The sequence below is a fragment of the Lycium barbarum genome, chromosome 11 (assembly GCF_019175385.1).
Source record: "Lycium barbarum isolate Lr01 chromosome 11, ASM1917538v2, whole genome shotgun sequence".
NCBI classification, from domain to species: domain Eukaryota; kingdom Viridiplantae; phylum Streptophyta; class Magnoliopsida; order Solanales; family Solanaceae; genus Lycium; species Lycium barbarum.
In genome coordinates, this window is record NC_083347.1 from 7,502,445 (window position 1) to 7,512,429 (window position 9,985).

The 9,985-nt window shown below is 32.7% G+C and overlaps 1 protein-coding gene across 2 annotated transcripts; it reads right to left on the minus strand.

Moving 5' to 3' along the window:
- Positions 1-398: 398 nt before the first annotated feature.
- Positions 399-5,526, minus strand: LOC132616718 (protein GRAVITROPIC IN THE LIGHT 1-like). 2 transcript variants are annotated; one of them, XM_060331309.1, is made up of 3 exons: positions 5,131-5,526; positions 4,906-5,015; positions 399-2,239 (listed from the first exon to the last, which is right to left on the minus strand). In XM_060331309.1, exon 3 carries the CDS (start codon positions 2,237-2,239, stop codon positions 890-892), a length of 1,350 nt encoding a protein of 449 aa, XP_060187292.1. In that variant the 5' UTR covers positions 4,906-5,015; positions 5,131-5,526; the 3' UTR covers positions 399-889. The 2 variants fall into 2 exon arrangements, with proteins under 2 accessions (XP_060187292.1, XP_060187294.1); XM_060331311.1 differs by lacking the exons at positions 4,906-5,015; positions 5,131-5,526 and adding an exon at positions 3,946-4,873.
- Between the last annotated feature and the right edge of the window lie 4,459 nt (positions 5,527-9,985).

Sequence of the window (9,985 nt, forward strand, 5' to 3'; positions counted from 1 at the left end):
GCAGCTGTTATAGGTAAAATGCTATTGTAAAAAAGTAAAATATAACATAAAAATCAATTCCAAAAAATATGAGCTGTTATAGAGAGGTGCTCCGTTATAGGGAGATCTCACTGTACCTCAAAGGACAATTTGTGAAGCTTGTTAGGCCCAAACAAACAATACGTTCGATCAGTTGGATCGCAAATATAGCATCAGAGCTGATACCGTCTCAATACGATGATGGGTCGAACCTAAACGAGAACATAGAGTTAATGAAAAAGTACTAATAACTCGTCCCCCACCCTTGGTAAAAAGGTTTTCACCCGGTATTTGGCTACATAAATAAATAAAACCGTAGCGTAGAAATTATATAATTATACAGCTACCTCAGATATACAATAATATAACAACTCCCAATGTACACACACAAACACTGTTTTCAATATAATATAGCCGAAATCATATTAATGAAATAATGTACACAGCTAAGATTCTTAGTTCTTACACCCCTCGCCTAATATTAACAAAATTGGAGGAGTGATTCTTCTACTTGAAAAACAGTACCACTACTAATGGTAATACATTTCCAACCAAACAACATAGAAAAACAAAGACAATGTTTGGTAAGCTATTCCAAGTTCCCGCAGACAGAAAAATCATCAACGCGCTTTCCCCTTTCAATATCATCAAAACACAATTTCGACCCCACCTTTACTGAAAAGCCATGCCTTTGCCATGCCCCCCCCCCCCCCTCTCAAAATTCTCCATAATTCTGTTCTGTTTGTTCCCATTCAGAACATTAAAAATAAACAAGATGAAAGCTGTAATCCTTGATGTTGTGGGTCCATTTTTAACCAACGAATCTGATGCTTCCCCAATTCACCATCTATGGTTCATTTGCATTTCTTGGTCAACAAAGGTAAACTTGACTCTGAATGACAGTTTTACCAATCTTGAACCCGGGAACCACCGTGAAACCTACACGCGGTTCAGTTTCCGGTGACCCATCCCACGACAAGAACGCTTCTTCGTTCAGACTCTCCATGTAGACATCCGAAAATCGACACCCTCTGCTCAATTGGAAGATTGAAGCTGCGGGATCGAAGGAGAAAGCCAGACAATGCAGTAACCAAACGCGCTTAGCCATTTCACTAAATGTAGAGAAGAAAGTTGACTCCGGATACTCACCCGAGTTGATTATGTTTCTCTGATGCAAGTTGCCAAAAATTGAATCTTCAATCTTGGGGTGGATTAGTTTCAAGTACTTAGCACGACAGAATCTTGCAAAGGTTGATTTGGGTTTCCAGGCCAAGTAATCAGCTGGCTTCACCGATCTCAGCTCCATGAATCTGTCGAAAAACAACTTTTGCCTCTTCTTCTGCTCGGGCAGGGGCTCTGTTGAGATGGAAAAGTTTGGATAATTGAAGCCATCAAACATCTCTCGGCAAACGAATGATTCAAAAGCATAACATACGTCATTTGCTTTCAAGAACTCTGTATCAGGTTCGATGGAACTGGCTGCAGCATCTAAATTCCACCCAGCATCTATCATCTCCTTGCTGAGCAACCTAACAAAGCTCCGAATCGACCTGATTGTCTGCCGGAGGAATGTGATAAAATGGCTGGAACTCAAGCTTGAAAAGTGAAGATTGTCCAAAGGAGACATTGGCCCACTGGCATTCAATCTTTTCTCAATCAGCTTGTTTTCTTTATTAGCCTCGACCAGTTTCTCGCGGAGAAACATAATTTCTGATTCCTTGAGTTTGAGCTGTGAATCCAGCTTCTTTCCCATGATATCATACGTCTTTAAAACACTCTTCTGCTCCTGAATTTCAGCCAAAAGATAAGTGGTCTCTGGGGAATACTCATCGAACTGCTTCTTCACGTAGCACTGTTTCAATTCGGACAGGTTTTTCAGCTCGGATACCAGCAACTGGTCAGCAGATTGAATACCATCAGGGTCATATGGAGACTGAGAAAACTGCAATTGGGCATATGCCGCTTTAACAGCTGAGACGTTTGCAAATAGCTTGGCAAGAAAAGCTTCTGCAGCTGCTTTCTGAAGCTTTTCATCTTCATCGTCGAAAGACTTGAACTGTGATTTCTTGAGTAACTCGCTCTTCACTACATCATCCTTGACATTTTCACTGAATTTTGGCTTATGGGTTCCGGTCAGAGCTCGAATGTGCAAAACCTTGGCGAAAGTGCGAGCCAATTTGCTCTTACTCGGGGTCACAGCAGACCGATTAACTGAATCCATCTGAAGCAAAAATGAGGATGTGAATTTGAGATATAATATCATATAATAGGGTGGAGCAACATAATCATTTCAGCTAGGGCCAATAACAGTGTGTCATTTAAAGAAACAAAAGGAATATAATGATGGCAATGGAGACTATCTACCAAATGACATGTTACAGCTAAAAGAAAAAGCAACACCCTTTTAACTCTTCAATCGAGGAAGTTAAAGGCAATTGGAATTTCTTTTTGTACTCTATTTGAGTATTGCCCTGTGGCCTCTCTTTTCTTCTCTATTGTAAGTTCAAAGAGTAGAGTTAATTGGAAGAAAAAGAAGGGATGAACATGGAAGTAGAAGAAAAAAGAAAACGGTGAAAGAATATCTCAATTAAAGGACAGGATCAAAAGGCATATCTACATTACAACAAGTTCATGAATGCTTTTTATATAGTAATACAAAAAGACAGTACTAGATAGCAACTTGTTGACATGGATAGAAAACGGTTAGCTGGAAAATAAATAACTTCTGCAGTGATTATTATAGGGAACGCTTAATAATTTTGAAGCGGCATGATTTGACCCAAAAGTATTAATAACTCAACAGGCTCTGCCTAACTTAATAATAGTATTAATTGCCCAATCAAGAGCCTTCCTCGCCAATTTCCCACAGCCTAAGACAACAAATCAGAGAATTAAAAGGTTACTCCCTCCATCACGATTTGTTCAACATTTCTTTTAAATATTTTAAACGTATTTTTCACGTAATTTCCAAATATGTAAATTTTATTTCGAAAATTTAAAGATTTTTTGTTCAAACACCATGTCAAAGTTAAGAAGTTTGACTCTCTAAAAGCGAAAAGTGTCAAACAAATTGAGACCATGTCAAAGTTAAGAAGTTTGACTCTCTAAAAGCGAAAAATGTCAAACAAATTAAGACAGAAGGAGTACCAACTAATGAATTAATGCAGCCTTGGCATTAGGGATGAGAAACCAACTAATGAATTAATGCAGCCTTGGCATTAGGGATGAGAAACCAGTACTCCAATACTTACCAATTCATGTTGCTAAATTTCCAGTCCACCCTTTGAATATTCTTTAAAAAGACATGGACAGAATCATTTGAAAGCAATGTCATTAATAAATAATTCATATTAAGTTCCTTATGGGACGGCAAAGATTGCCGACCTCGTTAGGATTGGCCAAGGCCCACTAACCTATGAAATTATCCTAAAAACTCACTCCACCCAAAATCTTGGGGATGGATAACATGGGATAAAAAAAGAAAGGATAAACAGTTAACCACCAAAGTTGTGGTGGTAGGGGGTTGTATCTTCTTTATTAACCTAATCTTGTTCTTAATAAGAGGTCTTGGGTTTAGCCTTTAAAAAGAAATTGCCTTTAGTAGGGAACACTTTACGCCAAATGAAAATTTCCGATACGAGTCCAGATTAGTCTCTCCGTGAGTACCGAAACCGGATGAGAACAAAAAAGAAAAAGGGATTAACCCCCACGCCACAGTTAGACCGTGATTCACGCAAGACTTTGTGCTCACACCATCCACACCTAAATAAATCAACAAACAAGCATTTTCTACTAAATTAACACAGTTCTGATGACACATTAAGTTTTCCACATAAATGTTCTTTGACCAACACCTACCACAAAATTAATCCAAAGTAAAGGGCTCAAAGCCAATGTTTGTACTAAATTAACACTAAAGTCCATTACCCTCAGAAAAAGTACTGAATATCCTTCCAAAAAATTAACTTTACGACGTGTCACCACGCATGAACAGGGCCCATATTAGTGCATCCCAGTGTAGTTATGGACTCATAATTCATCACACGTCACTTAGCATACTGCAAAAAACAGCACATGGGACCTGATATATTTTCAGAACCCTGATTACACAAATCCAAAGGCACACATAAATGCCCGTTGGACTTAGTTTGCCTTCTCGATATTCGAGCCCAATGTAAATCCAACGGACAAAAGCACATTTTTCAGAAAATGTTTCCTTACAACAAGTCACGTGACCCCATTTCAGGTGCTAACATATCCCACTAGCAAGTCACGTGACCCCAAAACAATTGTTACTGGTTATTAAAATAGTAGTCGCAGATTATTCATAGTTTTAAAGTTTTAAGACATAATTAATTATATTTTTTATTTTTATTCCTCCTGCTAAAAAAGTGTGCATACCTTTTGAGAAAATACTAAAACCTTTTGAGAAAATACTAAAGACTAGGCAAAAATAGATCATTTGACTAAATTACAATTAAGAGCAAATTTGAAAAAATAAGATTAATCCTCTCTAGATTTGGTAGATGTTTTGTCATTGGAGATAATGTATGAATTGAGTAAACATTTAATGGAGAGATATATAATAACTTAGACATAAATAAGATTAAAATTAATCAATTAGACCTCTTAATTAATATTTACTAGTTAATACTATTTCTTAAGTGAGGGTAAAAAAGACGAAAGGGGTAAGTCACAGGGTTAGCTATTGTGAGGGCGCACACAGTGAAGCAAACACAACAATACGCCCAAAACGTGTTCCCGCATTACAAGGCAATACGAATAACTACTGATTCTCTACATGCGCGTGCAGGAAAAAAGATTAAACTAGAGCCACCATTCATTTTTTTCTAGTATTACAGTAATCTCAGAGAAATTTAAACTTACCTTTAAGAAAAAACCTTCAGAAAAATTATCGGAGAATATTCAGGCCCTGTCCACTAATCTCAATGAAGCACAAAAACACCATAATCCTTCATTCATAACAACCTTTCTCTCTGTGAAAAAAAAACAAAAAAAAAAAAAAAAAACCCAAAAAAGGGAAGGTTCATTGGTTGATATATGAGCATAAAACACAGCAATAATGAAATAAAATTTTAAAAAAAATGGTACCTTTTGGAAAGGAATAGCACTAAAACTCCAAATTTCTTCCCTGTATATGGATATCAATAAATTAAATAAGAATGAACATAACAGATGGTTATGCTTGTAGATGTTACAGAAAGAAATTTCCTTTCAGTAGAAAGCAGGCATTGAAATAAAAAGACTTTCTTTGTATATAAGTGTAATGATTGAGAATCTTCAACGGCTATTTGAGGGAAATAATGATGTTTTTACTGTTTTTTTGGATTTGGATAATGAAATTTGGTGAGAGATTGAAGAAAGTATTGGTAGTGTTATGGAACAGATAAAAATACGGAGCTCAAGGGAGAAGAAATAAGAGGGAGTAATTAATGAGAAAATGGAGAGAAAGAGGGCAAAGGGAAAAAGACGAAAAGGACCAGGGAAATTGGGGAAGTGTTGGACTACTCGCATTGGGAATTTAAATGCTCTGATTTTTGGTTGTGTCAATTTAGGGCCTTTGAAATGACGGAATTGTCCTTTGTATTTACTCCCTCCAATCCAAAATAAGTAGCCATTTTGGACAATGCTATTTGAAACCATAAGATGAAACCAGCGTTTGGACATTCATTCTATTTTGTGATTTCAAAAATTTTAAATATAAAACTTAATTCATAAGTTTATATTTTATTAAAAAGGGCCTACAAGTTGATAAATATTTTTAATAATTACTCTCATTAACCATTTACCAACCTCATTAACATCCATCAATCTTTATTTATGTCTACCATACGAGGATTATGTTAAAGAGTAGTTACATTACTATTCATATTAAATTTTTATTTTTATTGAACTAAAGTTTGATCAATTGATGTTGTATTTTTTAGAAAGGTCTTCTAGTAGTGTATTAATTTTGTTATGAACTATGACTTGCTCATTTGGTAAGATTGTATAAAGATTGGGAATGTTTTGATAATTTTCACAACTTGTGGGGTTGTTATGTCTATAAGAGAAAATACAACTTAAGATATCCAAATTCCATGTCCAAACGGCTCCTAAGTGAATTTCTAGAACTTTTTCTTTGGTCCAAGAAAATAAATTTGTCAAAGCTCAAAGAGGTTATTAAGTAGGCGTTTGGCCATGAAACCCAAATATTGCTTACTTTATTTGAAATTGGAATTCAAAGATGTAGTTGTGTTTGGTTATAATTTTTGTAGAAAATATTTGATTGTCTAGATGTATTGAAAGTGAAAAAAGTGAAAAAATGATTTTAAGTGTTTTCCAAATTTCAAATATAACTTCAAGTTGTATTTAGAATTTTCATGGTCAAAAGCTGATTTTCAGATAAAGTAAAAAAAAATCAAAAAATAGTGAAAAATTCTCATAGCCAATCTGATCCTAAAGATATGTAGAATGTACAACAAAGATCATTTAATTTGTAGCCTTAAAATATTATGTGGAAAGTTAAAATTAAAATGTTGACAAAAGAAGAAAAGAAACATTCCGTATTAAACATACTAAAAAGGAAAGTATCATAAATAAATTGTAATTACGTGGATAAGTACAGGTAGGAACTTAGCTGGTTAAAGGGTGATTTGGTAATTGGATATATGTACAACTGTCGTACCGCGTATTCACACAGGTGTATGGTGGACATTTTTGAAACATTTAAAATGAAGAGGAATAAGAAAGGTGGTCGCAACGAAAGAGAAATTATGTTGTCATTAGATAGAATATCGAATCCCTATGAACCTGTCTAAAAATAATGAGAATCTCAAGCAAATTTTGCATTTGAATTTACATATTTTTCCTGTCTTTTTTCTTTTTTCACTTCTCTAACTAAATATTTATTTTTAGTTTTTGAAAATGAACTTATTTGTGATGATTTTAAGCTTATATTGAAACAAATAAGTACTCAACCGAGCCTAAATTGTTTTTTACATTGTTTGTTAAAGCTTTTTGACGATTAAAGAGTTAATTGGACAAAATTATTAATTTTTTAATATTCAAAAACTACACAAAAAATACTATATATAAAATTAATATTTTCTATATTAGCATATGAAACAATGTATCGTATACTAATAGGAACTAATGTTCACTTAATTTTACCACTGAAAAGTTAAAAGTAATATTGTCACATTTTTATATTTAGTATTTTTATTCCAATATTCGACGTAAATACTTAAGATCATAAAGTTTAATATTCATTTTGGTACGGTATACACAAATTATATTAATAGAAACTGATGTTCACTTAGTTTTACCCGCGAGAAGTTAAAAGTAACAAATATTGTTACCTACTATTTTTGTTTTAGTTTAAATATTTTTTATCTATTGTTTTTATATTTAGCAATTTTTTAATTCCAATATTCGATGTAAATATTTAACATCATAAGGTTCAATGTTCACTTTAGTACATTATACACAAATTATACTAATAGGAACTGATGTTCACTTAGTTTTACCCGCGAGAAGTTAAAAGTAACAAATATTGTTACCTACTATTTTCGTTTTAGTTTAAGTATTAATTAATCTATTTTCTTATATTTAGTAATTTTTTAATTCTAATACTCGAAGTAAATATTTAATATCGTAAGGTTTGATATTCATTTTGGTTCATTATACACAAATTTAGTGTAACGTACAAAATTAAAAAATCTTCTGATTAAATACAGTGTTACATAGTCCAACGGTAATGATGTTTCGGACTTGATGGCCATTACTAGGCATTAAGATACATACCAAAAGTGAATAGGCCTTACACATATATCTTGGGCGAGAGGAGAGGGAGGGGACGGGGGCAAATCCATCACTTTTGGAGGAAGTTGCGAGTCGGCAAAACTACAAATTCACAAACATTACTGGAACGGCACGACATCAATACCATAACAGATATACTTACCGACACTCCCTTTTACTAGCTTCTTACGAGCTTAATAAAAAGATATTTACTATATAAAATGAAAAGAAAAACCTTTCTAATCAATTAGGGACATTTTCTTTTGAGATGTCATTTCACATTTGCAGCATCTTTTAACATCGTCAATGTTTTTGTCATACTGGAAAATAACTTTATTGTCGTAGTCACTTAAATATATTTTCCATTATAAAATCCTCATTTTCGTTATCAATTTGTTCAAGAAACATAGAATTTTAAGCTTCTTTAATGTTGTGCAGAAATTTTCAAAGAAAATCTAATCTCAACCTTGCTTAGTTTTCATATCTTGTGATGATAGTGACATTTTTCTTCTAAATCTCATCAAAATCAATGAACATTTATTGATGATATAATTTACTTTGAAATATTGGTCCTCTGACTTCCTCTGCATTTTCCATTGGTTGGTGTATCTATTACTTTCACCAGTTCCTATCCCTGGTCATTTTTTCTCCATTTATTATTGCCTCCTTACATACTTGAGTAACTATATATGTCATTATCCCATCAAGAGAGTAATATTTTTTTCTTTTATTTTACACAATATGATCGATGTATTAGAGTTAATTTCCCGAATGGTCATTCGTATTTAAAGAATTACCTCATAAAATTACTTTTATTTTTTTTAGGACTATAATATCACTCAACTATCACTATTTTTCTCAAAAAATACAAAACATCATAAAAACTTTCTTCTTTCCCAGTTGGCATGACATGTCACTTTAAAACTCTAATTTAAAAATAAATAAATAAATTTAACTCATCAATCCTATTTAATCCAACCTAACCCTTGTTTTATACCCGATTTTAGATCTGGTTAAAAAAGAAAAGACGTTATTTTATACCCAAATAATATTGGTGATTTAATACCCGAAATATCCAAAATTATTTACACCAACAGCGTATAAAACTTAAACTCTATATTTAAATGTTCTTGAGAAAATATTTTTTATTTACTTACAACACAGCAAAATATAATATAAAAAAAGACCGATTTGTCAAGAAAACATTTTCCATTGTACCACCAAACACACTGTAAGTCTTGCACGTTTTCCCCAATATTTTTTCTACCCTTTATCTTAAATCAAACGCTAATTATAATTATGCGAATTCTTATACGACTAACCAAATGTTTAGGAATTATTATTTTTTATCCCTTTAATCTCTCTAATCAAAATATCTTTTTCCTCATTTTATGCTAAGATGATTTTTCAATCCGTCCAATCCGATGATGACCTTGATCTATATTACTGTACCTAAATTCTCAATTATACAAGACTTCTGTCATTTGTCTATATAGCTAATTAAATAATCGCTGAATATACATAACTTAAATTCCATAGATGTTATCATTGATTGTTGTCATGTCTCATTCGAATGTGCAATCATTTTTTTTTTTCGATCGGCTAATAGTTATTAATTAATAGTGATGAAGAAGCTGCGTTTGTAATATGGTTTCTTTCTCTTGTTTTATTACATGACGTTTTTTTTTCAAACAGCATTGTACAGTATACTAATCATGAATTAGATTCTCTTATATTTAATTCCACATATACACTATACTTTCAATTAATACCAAATTCATAATAAATTAATTGATAAAAATAAAATAAGAAACATCATAGACTATACAAATGCACGTACTCTGAAAAGTCAGCATAATTTTTTGCTAAAATCGTGTCTTTGGATTTTTTAATCAGATTTAAAATCGGGTATTAGATATGAGTTGGGTTGAATTAAATGGGTTTGATGAGTTAAATAAGTTTATTATTAAAAAATAGAGTTTTAATGTGACGTGGCACGCCAACTAAGAGAGAGAGACTTTTTGTGGTGTTTAATATTTTTTAACGAAAAAAGTGATAGGTCAATGATATTATAGTTCTAAAGAAACAAAAATAACTTTATGAGTCAATTCCAAAACATGGATGACTATTTAGGGAATGAACTCATGTGTTGGGTTAGGGGGAT

Coding starts and splice junctions, on each gene's coding strand:
- LOC132616718 (XM_060331309.1), bottom strand. CDS start 2,239: ATGGATTCAGTTAATCGGTCTGCTGTGACCCCGAGTAAGAGCAAATTG.